We start from the raw sequence: 24719 nt of genomic DNA on the forward strand, positions 1-24719 counted from the left end.
TTTTTCCTGAGAATTTGACATCAACTCTTTGTCTTTAGCACAGAAAGTTTACCTCTGAGGATAAGAACTAAATTTTAAGGGGCTGCAAGCCTTCTAATTATAAGAGGGTGGCAGTGGTGCTTTCTTTGTTGTTTACTTTAGATAATCTTTGCCTCCTTTCTTGGCCTACTTAACCACAGTCCTTGGTGAGAGCTTTCTCTGTGGACTGGTGCCACCAAATGAATCCCTGTAGGGTCAAGACCAAATCGTTTACATATTCAGTTTGCTGTGTATCATATTGTGGGATATATGCTGGCACAGAGCAGTATTGACAAACACCAAGGTTTTAAACCTGAGCCCTGTTGCAGTAGTTATGTCCTGGAGGAAATGGCGGTTGCTTATGTGAAATGAAACAGGTCAAGCCTCATAATCTTTGTCTGAGAATAGCAGCCTATGAGGTCCATAAAACTATTCATGAGCTGCAGCATATAAACACTCAGGGACTGAAAGATGCTGCATTTTCACCGCTCTGTCCTTAGATGACATGTGGTCAGACGAGCCCTGTTGAATTGGATCTGTCTTCTCAGATTGGCGCTGTTAGTCTGCTCTTTATCTGATCCCCATTGGAGATAGAGGATGAGAGCTATGGTACTTGAGATGACACAGTTCCTTTGTTACAGTAATTAATGTAATAAATTAAAGGGAGAGGCCCAAAGGGAAGTTGATTGTTTCTCGTTAGAGCCCTAGGTGGAAATTCAGTTGATTAGTGAGCGCCTATGAAGTGTGGCAGGTGGAGAGGGAGATGCCTGTTCTTCCAGCTGGGTAAGCTCAGAGTCACCCAGGATGGTTTACATGTAGTACTAGCCTCACCTGAGGCTGGCTAAGTAGACTGTGATTTCAGGGAAGCATCTGGAATTCAGTGAAGATGGTATTATATGGTTCTATTCTCAGCAACTTTTTGTATCCCACTGGTTTAGTGACAGTTCCTTGGGGCATCAAACCCTGTGAACCTCACACAGTTTAGATTTGAAGACCTATCAGTGGGTTCAGCAGAGGTTTTAACATTTGGTACAAGAGGTAGTCCACAAGTTAAAACCATGAGCCTTAGGATTGGAACCTTGTCCTTGAGGGATTTTTGAAGCAAGATGGAGTCTCTCTTGTCAGTCACTGCAATGTAGGGTTTTGTGAACCACATCTGAAGACAGTATTAGCTTAAAATGGAAACCTGAATCACAGAGTTCATGGAAGAAGAAAAGATAGCCAGTTTCTTTCATAGAACTCAACTGGGTATCAGTAGTACCTGTAACTTAATTTATAAAAAATAAACATTTTTTTCCTTTATTTATTTATTTTTTTAATACTTTAGCTGCCCTATAAAAAATATAATCACGAAATTTTCCTTTTTAAGTTCAGACACCAGAATCTTGTGAGAATATTTGGGTCATTTTATATATATATATTCATTTTATATATATATATATCTTACTGTGTTTTCAGTGAAGGTTTACACAGCAGTTTAGGTTCCCATTCAACAGTTTCTACACAAGTTGGTCAGTGACATTGGTTACATTCTTCACAATGTGTGAATATTCTCATTATTTCTGCTCTGGTTGTTTCATTTCCATTAATCTAGTTTCCCTGTCCTTTTACATTCTCATCTTTGTTTTAAAGTAATTGTTGATCGTTTGGTCTCACATAGGTGATTTTTATTTATTTTATTTTATTGTTGTACTTTAAGTGAAAGTTTACAATTCACATTAGTCTCTCATACAGAAATTTATACATACATTGTTATGTGACCCTAGTTGCACACTCCTCCTTTCCACCCTGGATTTCTCATGTCCATTCAACCTGCTCCTGACCCTCTCTGCCTTCTCATCTCACCTCCAGACAGGAGCTACCCATTTAGTCTCATGCATCTATTTGAGGTAAGAACCACACTCTTCACGAGTATCATTTTATGTCCCATAGTCCAGTCTAATCTTTGTCTGAAGAGTTGGCCTCGGGAATGGTTTCAATTCTGGGCTAACAGAGAGTCTGGGGGCCATGTCTTCCACGTCCCTCCAGTCTCAATCAAACCATTAAGTATGGTGTTTTTACTGGAATTTGAGTTCTGCACCCCACTTATCTCCTGCTCCGTCAGGGGCTGTCTGTTGTGTTCCCTGTCAGGGCGGTCATTGGTGGTAGCCGGGCACCATCATATAGGTGATTTTTTAAAGGAGCACAGTACTTGTGGGCAGTATAATACATTATTTGTGTCATCTTATATTTTTTAGATGTTTTCTATTTTTCAGATTTGTATCCCCATAATATGCTTAGAACCATGATGGATTCTCCTTCCATTTTATAACGAGAAAATTGATATTTAATGAAGTATCTTGGCTAGCAGCCTGGCTAGGGTCAGTAGAAATTTGATGCCAGAAATCTCATCTTCTAAGTTCATTGCTCATTTTACTACACCGCGCTACCTTTCTATAATTAAGTATAGCATCCCCAGCACCCCACCTTGGGCATGCAGCTTTTGGAGGGAAATACCTAGCCAGACAGATCGTTCTCACATTTCATTTATGTGACGTGTGATCCCAAGCAGATTATACACACTCATACCCAACTGACAGTTACGCAGGCCAAAGCCTGTAAGAAGATTGATCCAAAACCCATAAGAAGAGAGGAGGAGAGATACATTTACAGCAGAGCAACTTCAGGCAATTTGCTACTTAGACTGGATTGTCTGTTGGGTAGTTACCAACTAAAGAGACTTTTCTCTTTGAAATTCTCTGGAATGGATACAGAATTCTGTCTGGGTGGAAAGAGAAGTACTGTTTTTCTTATTATGTTTGGACTTAAATAGGGTCAGTTGCTCTTTATGCCCTCAGGCAGGAGCAGAGACCTCTCATGAAAACTTTTTCTCATTCTTAGCCCTCTTGAAGAGAGGCCTTGTTCATTCTTGAGGTGGGGAGTGGTGCGATCTATGGCACGTGCACTAGGAAAAGCAATTAATGACCTGAAACGTGTGATTTACACATGTACCATCTGTGGTCTGCGAGTCTGAGAGATGAATTTGGGTTGCAGACAGGAAACTGGGATTTGAACTTCTGTGACCTTTGAGGGTGAACGCTTTGGGTGGGTACAGGTTATGGAGAGTGATTATCATGACCTATCTCAGTCCCCTTAGCCAGATCCATACGGAGAGAAGTTTCTTAGTGATCAGGTGTAGGAACAAAGTACAAATGGTACTGACAAGTCATGGTGGACAAGTTCATTCCACAGAGTCGAGTGAATCGTGATCCTTAGATAGGGAAGCGGAGTACAGTTAGGCAGAAAGAGAGAAGAGAGGAAAAACATTCACAGAAGCTCTTCCAAGTTGAAAATGCCTGTAGTCTCTGTACGGTATTCGTTTCCTGATTCTGCACTTTCTCTGCCATGGAAGAAGAGGTCAGTGCTTTTCATTTCCAGCTAGCATGTTAGTTACTACCTCCTGGAGTTAAACATCTCTGCAGTGACCTGTCAGTGAGATGATTATTAGCTCTATAAAGCCAGGGATGCTGTAGGGAGCAGTGGGAAGTGGTTTGGCTGCTGCAGCCAGGCTGATTAAAGAATCCTTGGCAATTTTACAGTGTATCTTTGGAAATGTACCACCAAAGTTACTATGAAGCCTGCTGGGTTTGGAGAGCTGGATTTCTGAAAAGTCACTGGTTGAAAAGTGGTACTTTTTGAAAACCATTATTTAAAATAATGAAAACTCATACACCCTGAAAAGTAAGACAGGGGCTTTCCAAAAGAACACCAGGACTACTAAAGAGCCGTCCTTAGGATATATTTTCTTTGCATCTGTTCAGAAATTCTGAATCATTTTCCAGTAGAGAAGGCACTTTTTGGTAGGTACTTTTATTGAATTGTAGAGTATACAATTGTGGGCATGTCCAGACCAACCCTATCACACATAGCAGAATCCTTTATGCAATTTGCTTGACAGGTGATTGTGCTTTTTCTGCTCAGATCCTTTGTGATGAAGACATAGCCTCCTTAAGCATTGTGGGTCATTGTTGGAAATCTCAGGTTATGCAGTTTTTTCTGAGTTAAACATCTGTCTTTCTGTAACTTCTGCTCGTTAGTCTAATTTCTGCCCTTACCATCCCAGAATAAGTTTTTTTCTCTTATTCTGCAACCATCATCTATTTGAAGCTAACCAGGCCATCTGACCTCAGTATTCTTCTTTTCACACTAAGGAATCCCTGTTATGAAATGGCTTCCAGGTTTTTTAACCATACTTTCCTGGACATACTTTCACTTTGGAATACCTCACTTAAGATATGGAACCTAGAAATAAGTTGTTAGGTGCCGTTGAGTCTGTTCCAACTCATAGTGACCCTGTGTACGACAGAGCAAAACACTGCCTGGTCCTGCGCCATCCTCACAATCATTGTTATGTTTGAGCCCATTCTTGCAGCCACTGTGCCAGTCCGTCTTGTTGAGGGTCTTCCTCTTTTTTGCTGACCCTCTATTTTACCAAGCATGATGTCCTCCTCCAGGGATTGGTCTCTCCTGACAGTATGTCCAAAGTATGTAAGACAAAGTCTCACCATCCTTGCTTCAGGGAGCATTCTGGCTGTACTTCTTCCAAGACAGATTTCTTTGTTCTTCTGATAATCCATGGTATATTCAGTATTCTTTGCCAGCACCATAATTCAAAGACGTCAATTCGTCTTCGACCTTCCTTATTCATTGTCCAGCTTTTGCACGAATATGAGACGATTGAAAATACCATGGCTTGGGTCAGGTGCACCTTAGTCCTCAAGGTGACATCCTTGCTTTTGAACACTTTAAAGGGGCCTTTTGCTGCAGATTTGCCCAGTGCAGTATGTCGTTTCATTTCTTGACTGCTTCTTCCACAGGTGTTGATTGTGGATCCAAGTAAAATGAAATCCTTAATAACTTCCGTGTTTTCTCCACTTATCATGATGTTGCTTATTGGTCCAATTGTTTGAGGATTTTTATTTTTTTATGTTGAGGTGCAGTCCATACTGAAGGCTGTAGTCTTTGATCTTCATTAGTAAGTGCTTCATGTTCTCTTCACTTTAAGCAAGCAAAATTACATCATCTGCATAGTGCAGGGTGTTAATGAATCTTCATCTAATCCTGATGCCTTGTTCTTCATATAGCCCAGCTTCTCGGATTATTTGCTCAACATACAGGTTGAATAGGTATGGTGAAAGGATACAACCCTGACGCACACCTTTCTTGAATTTATACCACGCAGTATACCCTTGTTCTGTTCGAACGACTGCCTTTTGGTCTATGTACATGTTCTCCATGAGCACAATTAAGTGTTCTGGAAGTCCCATTCTTTGCAGTGTTATCCATAATTTATTATGATCCACACAGTCAAATGCCTTTGCATAGTCAATAAAACATAGGTAAACATCATTTTGGTATTCTCTGCTTTCAGCTAAGATCCATATGACATCAGCAATGATATCCCTTATTCTACTTCCTTTTCTGAATCCAACTTGAACTTTTGGCAGTTTCCTGTCGATACACTACAGCAACTGCTTTTGAATAATCTTCAGCAAAATTTTACTTGGGTGTGATATTAATGATATTGTTCTATACTTTCTGCATTCTGTTGAATCACTTTTCTTTGGAATGGGCACAAATATGGGTCTCTTCCAGTTGGCTGGCCAGGTAGCTAGCTGTCTTCCAAATTTCTTGACTTAAACGAGTGAGCACCTCCAGCGCTGCATCTGTTTGTGGAAAGATCTCAGTTGATACTCTGTCAGTTCCTGGAGCCTTGTTTTTCACCATTTCCTTCAGTGCAGCTTGGACTTCTTCCTTCAGTACCATCGGTTCTTGATTATATGCTGCCTGAAATGGTTCAGTGTCAGCCAGTTCTTTTTGGTACAGTGACTCTGTGTATCCCTTCCATCTTTTGATGCTTCCTGTGTCGTTCAGTAATTTGTCCATAGAATCCTTCAATATTGTAACTCGAGGCATGGCTTTTTTTTTTTCAGCTTGAGGAATGCTGAGCATGTTCTTCCCTTTTGTTTTTCTAACTCCAATTCTTTGCACATATCATTATAATACTTTACTCTGTCTTCTTGAGCTGCCCTTTGAAATCTTTTCAGATCTTTTACTTCATCATTTCCTTTCGCTTTAGCTACTCGACATTCAAGGGCAAGTTTCAGAGTCTTTTCTGACATCCATTTTGGTCTTTTCTTTTTGGAAATGAGTACAGACCATCAAAGATTCTTTTACCCCCAGCTCTCTTTTGAGAAGAAACACAACTTTCTAAACTTCCTTGCTTACTGGAAAAAACAATAACAAAACAACAACAACAAAACAGTTGGCTTGGTATATTGAATAGGGGCAAAAGAAATTTGAGGACATGTCAGCTTTATAACTTACGGGTTTTTTTTCCTTATTGGTGTTAAGGTTGAAGTTTTTGAGCTTCTGTATTCTTACAAATTCTTGATTTTGCTTCACATCTTTCAGGAATAGTTTTTAATACCTGCATTGAGTTTATTCTTCAGATTACAAAATTCGGTTGGTATTTGTATTTATAAGAACTATTCAGGTTTATGTTTTATTTAACTAATTTCAGTGCATCAGGTAATTTTTAACAAGATGGATATATATGAGCCCTTACATAACCAAAAATAATTCTATTGCTTTTAAACATGGCAAACAACTTGACTCAGTATTAGATTCTTGGCTAACAGCCTTTCTCGTCAAAATTCTGCAGACTTTTCATTATCTTTTAACATTTAATGTTGCAGACCAGTCAGCCCAATTTTTGTTCTTTGTAATTTGAAAGTTTTGCCAGAATGTGTGCAAGTGTGGCATTTTTAATTGATTTGCTAAAGATATAGTGAGCCTTTTTGATCTGCATGCAAGATCTTTGTTCAGCTCAAGGTATTTTTCATTTATTATGTCTTTGATAGGTTACTGCTCTTCCATTTGTTCTAGTCTTTTCAGTTTTCTTTTTAGTGGTATTAGCTGCTTTATCTCTCAATTTCCCTCATTATTTTATTTTTACTGCGTTTTTCCTTTGCATTCTGGAAGAATGTCTCAGTTTTTCTTGTAATTTACTGATTCATTTTCCACAGGTTCAGTTCTGTGCTTTTTCTTTTTTCTTTTTTAAATTGTGCTTTAGGTGAAAGTTCACTGAGCAAATTAGTTTCTCATTAAACAATACACAAATTGTTTTGCAGCATTGTTCGCCAGCCCTGCAATGTGTCAACCCTCTCCCCATCTCGACCTCGAGTTCCCCATTTCCATTCGTCTGGTTTTCCTGTCCTTTCCTGCCTTCTCCTCTTTGTTTTTGGGCTGGTATGTCCATTTAATCTCTTATACATGGTTGAACTACGTGTGTTATTGTTTGTTCTGTAGGCCTGTCTAGTCTTTGGCTGAAGGGTGAACCTCAGGAGTGACTTCTGTACCGAGTTAAAAGAGTGTCCGGGGGCCATACTCTTGAGGTTTCTCCAGTCTCTGTCAGACCAGTAAGTCTGGTCTTTTTTTTTGTGAGTTAGAATTTTGTTCTACATTTTTCTCCCACTCTGCCCAGGTTCCTCGATTGTGATCCCTGTCAGAGCAGTCGGTGGTGGTAGCCGGGCACCATCTGGTTGTTCTGGACTCAGCCTGGTGGAAGCTGTGGTAGTTGTGGTCCATTAGTCTGCTTTTTTTTCTTTTTGAACATTTTAGTGTGTTTTGGGTGAAAGTTTACACAGCAGATTTGTCTCCCATTCAACAGTTCATGCACAAATTGTTCTGTGACATTGGTTCCTATCCCTGCCATGTGTTAGCACTCTCTCTGTTTCCACCCTGCCTTTCCTATTTCCATCCCTCTTTGCCTTCTCATCTTTGCTTTTGAGCAAATGTTGCCCATTTAGTCTCATATAGTTGATTGTTCTAAGGAGCACGTTCCTCACGGGTGTTCTTATTTTATAGGTCAATCTATTATTTAGCTGAAAGGTGACCCCGGGAGTGGCTTCAGTTCCAGGTTAAAAGAGTGTCTTACGGCAATAGTCTCAGGCTCCTCCACTCTCTATCAGTTCAATAAGTCTGGTCTTTTTTATGAATTTGAGTTTTGTGCTACATTTTTTTCCTCATTCTGACTAGGACCTTCTATTGTGTTTCTGGTCAGAGCAGTCAGTAGTGGTAGCCGAGCACCACCTGGTTCTTCTGGTCTCAGGCTAGAGGATGCTATGGTTCTTGTGGACCGTTAGTCTTGTGGACTAATTGCTTCCTTGAGTCTTTGGTTTTCTTCACTCTCCTCAGCTCCAGATGGGAAGAGACCCATAGTTGTATCTTAGATGTCTGCCTGCAAACTTTTAAGCCCCCAGATGCTACTCACCAGATTAGGATGTAGAACATTATCTTAACGAACTATGTTATGCCAGTTGACCTAGATATCGTCCGAGACTATGGTCCTTAGCCTTCAAGCCCAGAACTCAGTCCCACAAGGTGTTTGGATGAGAAATTTCCATAACTATTCCCCATATGTGCTCTATTATACATATGAATATATATGCAACGCATACAAATAGGTATATACAAATGCCCACAACTATACCTATATATGCATGTGCATATACTTCTGTATGCCCTCCTATACCTGTAGAGCATACATATCTACCTGTGTAACCATTCACAAATTTTTGGTTGTTGCTACTGTTGTTGTAGAACTGTATAAGTTATAGCATTTACTGTAGTTGTCCTTTATTCTTGTGTACCTATCAGTGTCTTCATTTACCTTGGTCATGTTGTGCTGACTTCCCCCATATTGTGTATTGCCTTTTCCTTACCGTTAGTATAATTAACACGTGTCTACTATCTAGTAAGTGATTCTCCTTCCCTCCCCTTCTGTCTTAGTCATCTAGTGCCCCCACAACAGAAATACCACAAGTGGATGGCTTCAATAAAGAGAAGTCCATTCTCTCACACTCCAGTAGACTAGAAGTCAGAACTCAGGGTGCCAGCTCCAGGGGAAGGCCCTCTCTCTCTGTCGGCCCCAGAGGAAGGTTCCCGTCACCAGCCCTTCCCTTGTCTGGGAGCATCCCAGCACAGGGACCTTAGGTCCAAAGGATGCACTCCGCTCCCTGCACTGCCCTCTTGGTGGTGTGAAGTCTCCCTGTGTCTCTGCTCACTTCTCTCTCATATCCCAAAAGAGATTGGCTTAAGACACTATCTAATCTTGTAGATCTCATCAATATAACTGCCGCTAATTCATCTTATTACATGATGGTGATAGAATTTACAACACATAGGGAAATCACATCAGATGATAAAATGGTAGACAATCATACAATGCTGGGAATCATGACCTAGCCAAGTGGACAGATATTTTCGGGGGATACAGTTCAATCTATGACACCCTCCCATCCCTGGTAACCATAAAAAAACATTGCTTTCTGTGTATAAACCTATTCTTGACTTTTTATAAAAATGATATCATACAATATTTGTCCTTTTGTGATTGACTTACTTCACTCAGCATAATGTTCTCCAGATTCATCCATGTTATAAGATGTTTTGTGGACCCATCATTATTCTTTGTCATTGCATAGTACTCCATTGTATGTATGTACCACATTTTGTTTATCCATTCATCCGTTGATGGACACTTAGGTTGTTTCCATCTTTTTGCTATTGTGAATAATGCTGCAGTGAACATGGGTGTGCATATGTCTATTCATGCCACTGTTCTTATTTCTCTAGGATATATACTTAGGAGTGGGATTGCTGGATCATATGGTATTTCTGTTTCTAGCTTTTTGAGGAAGCACCACACTGTTTTCCATAGTGCTAGTACCATTTGACAGTCCCACCAGCAGTGTATAAGAGTTCTAATCTCCCTACAACCTCACCAGCATTTGTTTTCTTGTTTTTTTTGGTGCAGTCTTTTGATGAGCTTAAGAATTTAATTTTTAGGAGATCTCAGTTATCTAGTTTATCTTCTGTTTGTGCGTTTTTAGTTACATTTGATAGTGTATTTATGCCATAAATTAGGACCCCTAGCTTTGTCCTTATGTTATCATCCAGGAACTTTATAGTTTTAGGTTTAACATTTAGGTCTTTGATCCATTTTGAATTCTTTTTTGTATATGGTGTGAGGTATGGATGCTGTTTCATTTTTCTACAAAGGGATGTCCAGTTTTGCCAGCACTGTATGTTAAAGAGATTATCTCTTCCCCATTGAATATACTTCGACCCTTTGTAGAGATCAGCTGTCCATACCTGGATAGACTTCCTTCTGGTTTCTCAATTCTGTTCCATTGGTCTATGTGCCTCTCGTTGTACCAGTACTAGGCTGTTTTGATTACTGTGGCTGTCTAGTAAGTTCTGAGGTTGGGAAGTGTGAGGCTTCCTACTTGGTTCTTTTTCAGTAATGCTTAATACTGTTGCATTTTTTGTTTCCTTGCATCTTCTTTTTTTTTTTTTTTAATATCATATTCCTTTGTTTTTTCATCTAAGTTCATATCTTTTCATTTCAGCCAGTTATCTTCTTTATGTGGTCTCTTCCTTACTGGCATATTTTGTTTATCCTGCCCCGTACTTCAGGTCAGCCAGTACAGCAGAGTGAGAACTGCCAGAAGCTCTCAGTCAGTAAGCACTAATTTTTATATGCTTTATGCGCTTTCTTTTATATACTCCTGCAGAGTATCTATTCCATTACTGCCTGATAGTCTAGAGGAGAGTCTTTTGAATCTAAGAAAAGTTTTAAATTGTTTTTCCAAGGACAAACACACATGGGTTGTTTTAATGTTTAAATTACATGCTTATGGTAGCACAGCTCTGGAAGATAGTACATAAGCCTTAGGTGTATGTGGGTTATGCTCTGTGCCTAGCCACAGTTGCAGAGATTACAGAGGTGATAAATTATGGTGTTGGGAGGAACTGTGCTCTAATAATCCTCTATAGTGCAGATTCAGTTGGCATTCCCTGTTCCAGAAATGCTCTCTGCCCCTCACAGTAGCATTATTTTCAGTACCATGTTGTCCTGGACTGTAAGATCAGAACCTTATTTGTTATCTTACTCACTGCTGTATTCCCAGCACCTAGTTTAGTGCCTGGGGAGTCCCTCGTTGGTGCAAATGGTTAAACGCTCAACTACTAACCTAAAGGTTGGTGGTTCAAACCCACCCAGAGGTGTCTCAGAAGAAAGACTTGGTGATCTGCTTCTGGAAAGTCAACAGCCTTAAAAACCCTATGGAATGCAGTTCTACTGTGCAACACATGGGGTCTCCATGAGTCAGAATCGACTGAATGGCAACTGGTTTTTGGTTACTTTAGTGCCTGGCACATAGTAGACAGTAAGAAATTTTTGAATGAATGAAAAATATGTACGGTACTATTATTTCATGTAGTTGAGAATTCCAGACAGTTTACTTACCATTTCTGCAGAATTCTAGATTATTTTTAGAGGGATCCTGTCTTACTCTTCAGACATCATGTTTCCTTTACTTTGTGAGTGACATTTTTTCATAGTTCCTACATCATGTCCCTCTCCACGCCAGTTTTTTGCTCATCCTTAAATGAAGCAAGATCTATGTAGCCTTGATGTTTGCTAATAAACAGTGGTCAGGTGCTGTTGGCACTAAGCTCTCTACTTGCATAATAGTCCTATTTTCATATTTACTGCTAAATGGGAGATTATTGTGCACACCTCTCTCTTAAATTCTAGTTGCTAGCAGGGATTCACCTGGGACAGCCCTGCTCTCCTAGGATGACATCTTCTCTTGCCCCTGCACCCTGGTTCTGTGACACTGAAAAAGTATGACGGAATCTTATCTCTGTCCTACTGTAGCATTTACATGTTAGGTACACACTTGTAGGATACATTGTGCCACCCCTGGTTTGCTCTTTCTGCCCAGTTAGCTTATGAGAGTTATTGTCTGAATGGATATAGAAAGTTGATGAACAGAGCAGTGAGCAAGGACAGAATTCTTTGACTTTATCATAAAATTATACCTGGATGATATATGTTGGCTGCCAGATTTTCTAGATGATATGCTCCCCAGGTCTCATAAATTAGGAGACAGTGGAGAGGTATAAATTGCCTTTTTACCCTTTTTTTCTTTCTTCTTTTAAAAGCCAGTCTCTGTTTCATGTGTTGAGGTCCTGGTGTTTGTCAATACAGTGCCATCATCAATCTTAGAAAGTAGAGAGTTATCCTACATTCTGGCATTTGGTTTTCTGATAGTCCCCAATTTTTGATAGGGTGTACGTTATTCTCTTTTTCTGTGTCTTCATAGGTATTTTAGTGGGAAGTGGGAAAGGCCACACTGAATTTTGCTGTCTGGACGTAATTTGAAGCCTAGAGTGAGTTTACTAAAGCCAGTGTAACGTCTGTGAACTTAGGCTGATTAGTTGAGCTGTCTTGGAGGATTGTGTTCTCCAGTGGCAGTCTTTGCCCCTGTTATGAAGTTGCATTCTTCCCAGTTCTGCTTGCTTTTCTCTTTTACTGTTATCGATAAGACTTTTCATCTCCCGATAGTAGAATTACAGGGAATCTATACTATTTGTGGTTCGACAGGCCCTATTAGTAGAGGGCCTATAAAGCCTTTGCTAGGTCATGTCTGAGTCTCTGATCACTCCAGAAGAAGCCAGGAGAAAGGGGCTACGAGTACAGTTGTGCTGGAGCTCGAACCTGTGATGTGATGATGGGGCCTGTATTGACTGAGGGAGGATTGCCAGCTGGCAGTGGTAGTAGAAATAAGTCTCTCAGGGATGGGAAACTAACTCTAGAGGACTCCTAGTTAAGGCTCACCACAGAATCACTGGGCAAATGGAAATATTGTACTCTCCCCTGAGGAGATGGGGTGGGAATTAGCTTTTCCCTAGGCCCAATGTGACTTGGTTAGAAATACAATTGAACCTGTTCCTCTTGCCTGTTGTGATGTGATAGCCCAATAGGAAACGTCTGTTCTGTAGGAGTTTATTTCAGCGTGTCTCGTTGCCTGTATTGTTTCCTTTAACAGCTTTTTAAATTTTCTTTTTCCAGCAATGATGTTGTCCACTGGGCGTATACTGACCATTGTGGCAGGTCTGAGAACATAGCTGAAGCTGAAAATAGGAAAGCTGGGGGCAAGGAAGAGCCCTGAATCTTGAGGTGGGACGTTGACTCTAAGATGTCCTTGAGCAGTGGAGCCTCCGGAGGGAAAGGAGTGGATGCAAACCCGGTTGAGACATACGACAGTGGGGATGAATGGGACATTGGAGTAGGGAATCTCATCATTGACCTGGACGCCGATCTGGAAAAGGACCAGCAGAAACTGGAAATGTCAGGCTCAAAGGAGGTGGGGATACCAGCTCCCAATGCTGTGGCCACACTACCAGACAACATCAAGTTTGTGACCCCAGTGCCAGGTCCTCAAGGGAAGGAAGGCAAATCAAAATCCAAAAGGAGTAAGAGTGGCAAAGACACTAGCAAACCCACTCCAGGGACTTCCCTGTTCACACCAAGTGAAGGGGCAGCTAGCAAGAAAGAGGTGCAGGGACGCTCAGGAGATGGTGCCAGTGCAGGAGGCCTGGTTGCTGCTATTGCACCCAAGGGCTCAGAGAAGGCCGCCAAGGCATCCCGCAGTGTAGCCGGCTCCAAAAAGGAGAAGGAGAACAGCTCATCTAAGAGCAAGAAGGAGCGAAGCGAAGGAGTGGGGACTTGTTCAGAAAAGGATCCTGGGGTCCTCCAGCCAGTTCCATTGGGAGGACGGGGTGGTCAGTATGATGGAAGTGCAGGGGTGGATACAGGAGCTGTGGAGCCACTTGGGAGTATAGCTATTGAGCCTGGGGCTGCACTCAATCCTTTGGGAGCTAAACCGGAGCCAGAGGACGGGGAGAATGAGTGTCGCCCGCTAAAGAAAGTCAAGTCTGAAAAGGTAAGAGGTGGCCAGATCTGGCTGCCCACTGCTGGTCAGAACTGCCCTAGAGTAACCGCCAAATGCTATGTGCACTCTGTGGGAGGCTCATTAGTTTGTGGGTAATGACCAATTACAAGGTCAGAGCAGCTGGTAATGAGAATGTGGTTTTCCAAATTAGGGAATTCCCTGCAGACTCATTAACAGCAGGCCTAGACATTTTGGAGTAGGATATCTGTTGTTGGGGGCAGCTACTTGGTAGAATGAATTTTCTGTAGGCCAAGTAGAGAACCTCCCACCTTGTTCTTGTCCCACTTCAGACACTAGAGGCTGGCATCAGACCTTTATGTGGTGCCCAGCTTGATTGACATTTCATCTCTCAATTACATGTATAGGTTGAGTACAATTCTTATGGGATAAATGGTGCTGCTGGGTCTCTGAAACTTAAGCTGCAAAGGGTGAAATGAGTTTCATTGATTTCAGTGTTCTATTGATAGCTACTAAAGAGCAAAGGCCCCCAGTTTTGGTGCAGGAGGTACTGACCACACTATGACGTATTTAATCAAGCATTATGAGTGATGTTGTGGCTATGAAATTTGGGTGGCTTAGAAGGAGATTCTTTGGCCATTAAAGGTGTAGCTCGTGGCCAGGTATCTCTCTCAACAGTGGGGAATCAAAGTGTCCTGGTGATGTAATAGCTACCAAACAGTGTAATGATACCTTGCCTTCTGCTTGACTTGAAAGGACAGGTGCCTGCAGCACCAGGAGAGGTTAAGACTGTGTCCCCCTGGGAAGATTATCTTAGTTTATGCCTCAGGAGATGGAGCTTGCAGGGTTGGAGCAGAGTAGCTGTGAATCTAGGGTCAGCTCAGGCTGCCTTAAACTTCAGCAGCTTATAGTTTCCTACAAAGCGGCTGGCCTGGTGATGAGCTGTTCATTGGCTCTTGATTTTCTGCTCTGTGCTCTGCTCACCCTGTGCTTTCAGCTGATCCCAGCAGATGCAGTATAAATTGATTTCTCTGTAATTACATCAGCTGCAGCAGGGAATACCTATTTCCATATGTAAGTGTTAATAAATAGAGGCTGGATGTGTATGTTTGGGTGGTGGCGCCCTTGCAGTGCCTGGATTCCCGAAGTAGCACGCACTTTCTTTGCTGTAGGTATTTTGGTCTTTGCCTCTGGCACATCTGTAGCTTTTAGCAACATCTGGCCTTCTCTGCTAACAGAGCTGTGAGTTTCCTCCACTAATAACACAATCATTCCTTCCCATTTCCCAGTGGCAGCTGCCAGAGAGCCTGCCTGTGTGTAGGTGGCAGATGCTGTAGTCCACCTCAGCAGAGTCAAGTTCCAGCTGGTTATTGGCACAGCTCATCCTGTGCTGGCTGTGAGTTGCCATTTTCTCTGGGGTGCAGATGGATAATACTATTTTAAAGAGGCCTAGGAGTACCAGGAGTTCTTGCTTCTGTTCCAGGCCCGTTAGACTGTTCCCTACATCTGGTTTCAGGAAATTCTTGCCATATATCCATGTTCATAATCATTGTTGGTAAGATTACAGTGATCAGTTCTTCCTGTGCTGAGAAGCACTTCTCAGAGTGGCCTTCATTTTCTTTTCTGTTTAGAACACTTGACTCATGTTGCAATCTTCTAAACCTAGTAGTTGTCCGTGGATGAAAGGATTAATGTTGATTAGCTTCGTGACACACAGTGGCTGCAACAGTGGGCTCAAACATAGCAACGATTGTGAGGATGGCGCAGGACCGGGCAGTGTTTTATTCTGTTGTACACGGGGTCGCTCTGAGTCGGAACCATCTCCACAGCACCTGACAACAACAACAGCTTCGTGTTGGATTTGAGTTTGAAAGTCCATGATGGTCTCCAGCAGAGAAGCAAATGGAACCCATTTTCTTTCCATATAGGTGCAGGGGCTGGTTGGTTGGCTGCCCTTCAGATTATAATTGGGCTGAAAGATGCAGTACATTCAGCTAAGTACAATCAAACCTTGGTGCCAAGGAGTTTTGGCCCTTAATAATGTAGCCGTGCTATGAGCCTTGTCTTCAGGGAGACTGTGAGAATGGGGCAGTGGAATGAGAGAGAAAAGGGAGGGAGACTATGCTTCAATTTTTGAAAGAAAGGTAAAATTGCTGAAAAGTACTTTTAGAAGCAGAAATTTTGGTATTCAGCTTGATGTTGCCATGAGTAAGAGCCTGCTTTCTCAATTGCTTCCCCTGTTCCCTCAACACTTTTGGACAGTTTGGTTCTGAGGCTGCCTTTTCATAAAGCCTTTGGCTATTGAAATAAATAATTATTTAAATAAATGTTTGCAAGTTGCTAGGAGATAAAAACACGGTGTGCAGGGAGAGAGCATTTTTGAAATGGGGGGAAGTAAGAGATGAGTTAAAGGACAGAAAGCTAAGAACCCTGCCATGGAACAGCTTTTGAGAAACTGGGATCCCAGGATTTGGGGCATAATAGGCGCTTAGTCAGTGTTTGTTGATTAATACAATAACTTATAAGCAAAGTCTTAGAAACTTCTTCAGGATTTTCTCTCTGAGATGTGGACTTGCCTATGGCCTCACTGGTTTGGAATGTTCCTTCCATGTGGGGACAACCAGCAGAACCAAAACAGATGTTTTGATATAATCTAGGAATTGTATACTCAGAGTTGGGGACTGTCATAAAGAGGGAAGGTTCATAAAATTTGGAAAGTATCTTGACTAGAGTCTTTGCCCACTTGGAAATAGAAGACAGTGGAGTCTGTGGTGTAGGGTAGAATTGTCACAATGTGTACCACAAGCTAATGAGGAAAATTTGAGTATTCAAACTATCTACTTCAGGGCCTTTTCTCTCTGCAGTTAGATATCTTAGGCTGTGGCTAAGAGAATTTTCTGTCAGCCAGGGATGTGGATTTCCCTTCATGGGATCCCGCTTTTGCTCAACCACACCTCTCTGGCAGGGCTCACTGTGCTGTTTCTAGAGTTCTAGGAGCAACCAGAGATGTCTCTTAGCAACCACTGCTGCCCTGAATTGTTATTGAACACTCCTGCCTCTGACTTCCTGCCAGCTGAAGTGTTAGGAGAGGGAATGTTGAGGAATAAACAAGACAGAGCCTTCCGGCTCCTGCCTGTTCCCTCGCTTTTGGTTTGATTGATAGGTTGTTAAAGTTAAGGGTGAGAGGGGAGACGGGGGAGGGAGGGTGCCTGTCTACGTGTCCCACTAAGCTTGTGTCGCCACTCTGACAGGCAAGAAAAAAGGAGTTTACAAACCACAGATGGCGGTGATCTGTTTGTGCCGACTCTGTCAGGGCTTATGACTGGGAGTTTAAGCTGAGACTCCTTTTTTTCCAAATCATATAAAGTAACCAGTAGGCCACAGCGGTTAAAGGATCTAGAAGTTTGCAACCAGGAGTACCCTGGGCCCTGTTTAGCTGTTGCAGGTAGGAATCCTCTACACTCCATTTTCCCCATGATTGTGTTTCAGCTTCTGCTCTCAGAATGCTGCATACAAGTACCATCTCCCCTGTTAGGTTAGGATACAAAGAAAATGATAAAGTGTGCTCGTTGCTGTTTTGCTCTTCTGATCATGCTGCTGTCATATCTTGTGTTCTAAGAGCATCTTCCTTTGCCCTTGGTTTAGTTTTCCTGCCCTGGTTTATGCCTTCCAGCTCAATTCTCTTGTGTTGCAACCCCTCATTGCCCAACCAGGGTCAGGTCTCTTTTATTCCTTATGATCCAAGGCTTTCCTCTCAACGCCTTTCTCCTTGACTAGCTGTTCTTTCTCAGCTATTGATGGCATAGCAAGCAGGCTTGCTTCCTGAAGCCGAATGCCTTCAAGCTTTTTCCTTCATGGAAAAAATTAAAAAGAAGTTGATATTTGTATGAGACAGAGATGCATTCTATAACTATAAGGGAGCATGAGCCTAATTTAGTTTTTCATCCATCAGCTCTGCTTTCCATCTGGATGTTGTAATTCAAGGAGGGCCCAGAGAAAGATTATCTGGTCCAATTTCTTCATTTTGCAGAAGAGGAAATGAAGACCAGGAGGTCGTGTGACTTGCCCAGGGTCTCACAGGCAGTCAGTGGAAAAGCCAGGCATAGAAGCCCGGTTTCTGGATGCCAAGTTCTTAATTAATTCTTAACAAATCTTTAACTGTCCGGGGGGATTTTATGTTTTCCCACTTTAAAGACAACTTTAGAAACATTGGATATAAATGCCCAGATACTCCAAGACTGCTTTCACGTGTTTTTCCTGGTGACTTTAGCATTGTAGACACTCAACAAAGGAGCTTTTAGTTTAGGGTTCTTAGGTAAAGTGATGATGTTTGCAAAGAACAACCATTTATAGCTAGTCGTATATAAAGAGGGAAAGTTAACTTTTAAACTGCTACTTTGAGCTTGACTCTTTGAGTTGTGTTTGTATGTGTGTGTGTGTGTATACAAAACTATTGCCATCAAGTTGATTCCGACTTGTGGCCACCCTATAAAACAGAGTAGAAATGCACCATAGAGTTTCCAAGGCTGTAAATCTTTTACGAAAACAAACTGCCACATCTTTCTTCTGCAGAGTGGTTGATGTGTCTTAACTGCCGAACTTTTGCTTTGCAGCTGAGCAGTTTAACCACTGCACCACTAGGGCTTCTTTGTGTGTGTGTATGTGTGTATGTATGTTCTGGAATGTTTCATTCAGCCAAATTTTCATTGTAATTGAGGCATTGCCAGTCCCTTCTTTTATTTGCCAGTTGCAGGTAGGAAAATCCCCCTGCCTTGGTGCCTCTTACTTGGACGCATCACTAATAGGCAGAGCTTTACATTTAAATGTATTGTGGATATTATTGGAGTCCTGGTGGTGCAGTGGTTAAGAGCTCAGCTGCTAACCAAAAAGTCAGCAGTTCGAGTCCACCAGCCGCTCCTTGGAAGCCCTGTGGAGCAGTTCTGCTCTGTCCTATAGGGTTCCTATGAGTCAGAATTGACTCAACAGCAACAGGTTTTGGTGGATATTGTTAACTGTTTTGTAAAGAGAAGATATACTGTTGGATACTTGTATCACTTTTCATTCATTCGGTACAGTAATTGAGTGCGTTTTAGATCCCATGTAGTGTGGTTGGTACTGACTCTACACTGATGAATAGAACAGAGGTGGTCCCTGCCCTTGGGGGAACTTATAGTTTACCATCTAGAGCAGTTTCTGGAAATGTGGCCCATGAGACTACCTGCATCACATCACCTGAGTACCAAAAATGCGGTTTTCTTGAACCCTGCCCCAAATCTACTAAATAAGTTTTAGGAGGAGAGACCCAGTAATCTGCACTTCCAGAAGGTTCTCCAGATAATTGTTATACACATTATAAAGTCTGAGAACCATTGTGAAATTTCTTTATAAGATGGGCATTGGCAGCCACTTTTAAAACACTAGCCTTCTAAACTTAGATTTCATATCAACTCTTAGGTATAATTTACTGGTTACGAGTGTAGACTCTGGAGCAAACCACCTGGCTTTGTATCCCAGCTCTGCCTCTTCATAACTGAGCAATTTTGAGCAAGTTCCTTAACCGTTCTGCCTCAGTTTTCTCATCTGCAAAATGAGGAAAATAACAGTACCTACGTAGGGTTGTTGTGAAATTAAATGAGTCAATTCATATAAAACACTTAGAACAGTGCCTGGCACACAGGAAGCATTCAGTAAATACTGGGAAAAAGAAAAACATGATTTGAGTTGAACTATGTCTTAGTCTGCCCTCAGCAATAATGGGCTGAAATAGAACAACGCCCCACTATACAGAAAGCCCTGAATAGATAAACGTGTTTGTTGGCTAAGACTTTCGGCACTATGCTCAGAAGTTCCTAGCCTGGGTTGGGAAATTTGCATGCTGGTGATGTTTTCTAAAGCCCCTGCTGTTTATGGTTGGCTGGGGGGTGGGGGTGGGGGTGGGGGGCAAAAACTGGCTTCAGAGGATGTTCAAGTGGCCTATTGAATTTCAGATTTCATATGAGTTGAATTTTCTCTCTGGCCATATTTTTGGTGTGAGGTTGGGTATGTTGGACAGATGTTACCGTGGGTTTGCCAGCATGTGCAATCTTATAGATGCTGGAGTGCCCTAAGTGTTTTTGTTTCTATACAAGAGTGCATGGAAAATCTAAGTCCTAGTCCTTAATCTTCCTCCCCTAGTGTGAACTTGTATTTTTGCCATTTGGGTATAAGAGCTTTTACCAGCAGAGCTCATCCAGGCAGGCAGCAGGGCTTGGGCTTTCAGGCCGGAGGGGGCAGTAACATGCACAGCTGAGATCTTGCCACTGCTGGCTGGCTGAGCCCTCCTCTCTGTGGTTTTCACTCTTCAAGCCATGCTTGAGTAACCCGCCTCCAGAGGAGCTGCTGACAGGGTCGTGTTCAGAGGCCTTGGAAATTACACTGTTCATTTCCTTATCATCCCCTGACCTGCAGTGCAGAGCCTTCTGGTGCAGGAACAAGGCAGAAAAAATCCAGACGGCTCCCAGCCAGCATGTGTCAAGAGCTACAAAGAATGAAATTGGACTTGCTCACTTAAAAACCATGGGGTTAGGCTTTGATTTTTGGTTCCTGCCGAGAGTTATTTGTGTGCGTGTGTGCATGTTCTGTCTCTATGTGTATGTATAGAATGAGCCTGTGCGTGGCAGAGCTGTGGAGGAGCAGCATCTGAAAGTGGAGAGCAGAGGGAGGTTGCTTTTCTCTCCAGTTAATTTCCCAGTTGTGCCATCGGGATGGGCCTGGAAGCATTAGGATCAGGAAGGTACCAGACCATATTAATACTTTAAAATTTATTTCTGTTTGTACAGTTCAGTCATAGTTGAGAGCACCCACCCAAGTAAGAAGCTTCCCTGGTTGGCTGAGGAGACATTTTTAACAAATCCTCATTCCTGAAATCTTTCATCCATAGTCAATGTTTAAGAGACCTAGGAAAGTAGAGACTTTGGGTCAGTCTTGGGTGAGAGGAATTGCTCTTTTGAGATGGAGGATGGTGTGACAAGAAACAGGCAGGTGGAAAGTTAGAGCATTTTGAGATTTTCTGTTTATAGGTCAGATTTCTGTTATTCGTTAGTAGCCTGCCCTCATTTGGGGGGTTGATATTGCAAAACCTCCTTTTTTTTTTCCCTTTGGCATGTCTGTTGCCCTGGGGGACCCACGGGAATGACTTTTGAGCTGAAGAAGTAAAATGTGGATGGTAGGAAAGGTTCCTGAGCAGAGTTTACCATTCTGTCCTCAATTTTCCTTCTTCTGGATTTCCACTGTCTTATGAGCATTGGTGCTATTTGGAGCCTTCGTAAAGTGGGAAAAGAAAGAAGTCTTTTAGCTTTCAGACCCTGGAAGTATTTTTAAATCCTAAGTGGCTCTCTTGTTGGAAGTGCTCAGCAGAAAAGTGTTTTCACATGAGGAGGTGATAGCTAAGGCAAGAGAGGATTACTTTCTTTTCCTTTCTGATAAAGCAGTGGTCACCTTGCCAGCAGCATCGGCATCATCTAGGAACTTGTTAGAAATGCAGAGTCTCAGGCCCCACCCTAGGCCCCCAAATCAGAAACTCTGCGGTTGAGGCCCCCAATCTGTGTTTTAAACAAGCTCTTCTATTGATTGTGATACACACTAAAATTTGAGAACGATTATTGTAGAGCACGCTTTCCTCTTAATAGTGAAGATGAAATTCACCAAAAAGTTTAAGGGCTGAACATAACCCTGGAGAGTAGTTATGATTTTGTTTTCTGTGAGTGATACCCTGAAATATCTTTTCTGTGTGTGGACAAATTACAGGAATCTAAAATTGGAAGGAATACCCTAAGGGTTTGGGACTTTGAGGGCAGAGAGGTATTCAAATTATTTCTGTCTAAACCTCACTTTTCTCACCCGTAATGTGGAGGTAAATAATAGTACTAACTCATAAAGCTATCTGAGGATTAAATGAAATAAAGAAGTTTAAGCACTCAGCACAGTGCCTGTCAATCAATGGTAGCTGTTGCTGATGTTGTTATTAGCTTTGAGGTGCATGGTCATTGTGAAAGTAAGGAGAGAGGATATCCTTAGAGACTTTGGAGAGTTAAGCCCCTAGAGGCTTTGGAAGATAATGAATTTATGATAGCTAATACTTCAACACCTTCTGATTTCCAGGAAAGGGTGAGGGAGAGACTGATTCAGAGTATTTAGAGCCGTTGAGGTTTGAGGTTTTATTGTTTGATTGACTGGTTAGTTTGGAAGGGTTTGGTTAGGCTCCTTTTGGTAGAGGGTGATCTCAGATTGAAGAACCATGGCTCTTGCTTAACTCTTTTCCATTAAAGTCAGTTTCTTTAGTATATACCCAATTCCCTCTGAATTATTTTCCTAAAGATTAAAAGTGAATACGACATGATTGTTTTAGTTTAGAAAGTTTTTGTGTACCACCCCCCCACCCCAATCCTTGTGATGTGCAGACTTTCTCCTTTTTGAGGGGTTAGCACTCCGACAGGTAGCCTGAATAGTCAGGAGCAGAATGGATTGAGATACTTCTGTTTGTGAACTTACACTAGCTGTAAGGGGAAAAAAGGCAGTTCTTAGGTCTTGGAGGTAGTCTGTTTTCCACTTGAAATGCTGTCCACTGGGAGAGTACAATTGAACTGTGCCTGAAAAATACTCGAATTGTTTTTTTAACCACCAGGTTCTAGCCCTAGTGGCAAATACAATGTGTTTTGATGAGCCAGACTTGGCCATTCCATTAAATTCTTTCTTGGGCTCTATTTTTGGTTAATAGTGGGTTCTCTTCATTGTAAAAAGTTTTTTTTTATAAATTAATACCCAGCTCAGAGTTGATATTTCCTAGTTGATGTGTCAGATACTTAGCTCTGCACTGAATCAAACCTTAGTAAAAGGTACAGAGAGCGTTGCAGAAAGGAGGTGTACATATTCATCATACTTGCATCAACCAAAGTAGCATGAACTTTGATAAATTAACATTTGGGTCACAGATACTTATGGTACCAAAGTCCCTATTGAAGTTAAATGTTTGGGGCTAGGAACCCCAAGCATGTACATATATTTTTAAAGTTCAGCAGGTGCTTTTAACATACCTCTTGGTTAAAAATCATTGCTGTTGTGGAAGGACTTTGGCTGCACTATAATGCCTCTGAGAATCCCTGTAACTCCCCTAGCCAGGGAACTCTTAAAATTGTCCTTTCTTTTTGCAGTTTCCAGGTGGAGCTGTGCTCTGCACGTTAGATTTATGTGATGATTAAGTATCTTACTACATGCTCAGGATTCTCCTCAACTCTGCTTTTTCTCAACCTACAGGTTGCTTGTATTGGGCAGTCATTTAGGAATATAGCTTTAATGAACTTGACTTCTCGTTATCACCTTAATTAGGAGAATTAATTATTGGATTTCTGACAACTATAATCTTTTAAGTTAGAACACTCATATCAGTGTTACTGATTCAATTTTAAATTATTGTTCCATAATTTTTAAGACAAATTTGAGCAACATTTTTAAGACTAGATCCATTTGCAATATATAAACTACTAGTGATTTTTTTTTCCTATGTAAATTAGAAGAAAGCAGACTATAGATAGGTTTGGGTAATCAAAATTTATTGCTAATCCAAAAGTAGTTTTCTTTTTTCATTGGTTTGTGACTGTATTTCTGTACTTATTTTGGACAATAGTCATTTCTAATTTTCTGGCAATCCATGACACTGCAAAATAAAATAACTCAGCTATCCAAAAAACACCTTGTTCCTGAACTATGAATGGACACATTCAAACCCTGCAATCCCTTGAACATGCTGTTAAAGGGAGAGCATCACCTCACAGAAACAGTGGAAATCCCGTCTCTATACTTTTTTTTTTTTTTTAAACACATACAACATCTTTGAAGTAAAAAAGAGAATTAAATGTTTTTGGATATAAAGTGCTCCCTGCTAGAATTTTAAATCTCATACCTAAGGAAGAGTAGTTAAAATACTAATTATTATGATAGGTGAAAAAATGGCATGGAGGCATCTGACCTCCTTTAACTTCTGGAGGGAGAGAGAGAATCATAATCAGCATCAACAGCCCAAGGCTGATATGTCCCTGAGGTCAGACTTACCTCCTCTCTCCAACCTTTTTAGCAATTCTAATGCCAGCTGTCCCTCCCACAGCACTTGATACTTCTCTGCTGGGTTCAGTGATTTGTTGCAGTGGCCCCACAGAACTCACAGACAGTACTCACAATTATGTGGTTTATTAGGGAAGTAGCAGGTTACAATTCAGAATCAGAAATGACTCTGGATACAGTTCTTCGATCAGGACAGCCTGTTCTTAGCCACGCCCGCAGGCAGGCCTCTCTCTCCGTCCTTTGGCCCCTCGGCCTCTGCCTTGCTTGGGTAAGCATTACAAATTTCTTTAGCTCTGTCAGTAAGTGCCCAGGGGCACCCCACTCTGCCAGTAAGGCTTGGCTGGAAAGCACTCAGCCCTCTCGCTCTATGGCTCAGCACACCCATGGTAGCTGCCTCGCTCAGTGGGCCGGGAAGCCCACTGCACTGTCTTGAGCCGGTCTCCTAGTTCTGCTGCTGCTAGTTCTGTGTCGCACTTGCTGCCACTTCTCACCATCTTGTGCCGTCTCCAGTGTTACAGCTCTCTGTCTTCTGGGTCTAGGAGCTTCTCAGCGCAGGGATCCTGAGTCCAAAGGAGGTAATATACTTCTAGCTCTTCTTCTTGGTGGTAGTGGATCCCCCCCCCGCTTCTCTCTCCTTTTATCTCTTGTGAGATAAAAGGTACGACTCAAGTAAGGATCTGACTTGAATAAGGGTGGTTACTGGGGTATGGATGGTGACTTGAGTCACACCCTCTAGTAAAGTGGTGACTCAAGGTACATCCCACCCTGATCTTGCATCATTAATGTTACAGACAACTCACT

The 24719-nt window shown here is 41.9% G+C and overlaps 1 protein-coding gene across 2 annotated transcripts in view; it reads left to right on the top strand.

Moving 5' to 3' along the window:
* ZNF609 (zinc finger protein 609) overlaps window positions 1-24719 on the top strand; it is a 225707-nt gene that overhangs the window by 21733 nt on the left and 179255 nt on the right. For both annotated transcript variants that reach the window (XM_023729718.1, XM_004374661.2), the window contains one exon: window positions 12983-13856. In XM_023729718.1, coding sequence (XP_023585486.1) covers window positions 13110-13856 — 747 coding nt within the window. In that variant the 5' untranslated portion in view covers window positions 12983-13109. The remainder of the gene's footprint in view (window positions 1-12982; window positions 13857-24719) is intronic.

Source organism: Trichechus manatus, unplaced genomic scaffold (genome assembly GCF_000243295.1).
Source record: "Trichechus manatus latirostris isolate Lorelei unplaced genomic scaffold, TriManLat1.0 scaffold00030, whole genome shotgun sequence".
Classification (NCBI taxonomy): Eukaryota; Metazoa; Chordata; class Mammalia; order Sirenia; family Trichechidae; genus Trichechus; species Trichechus manatus.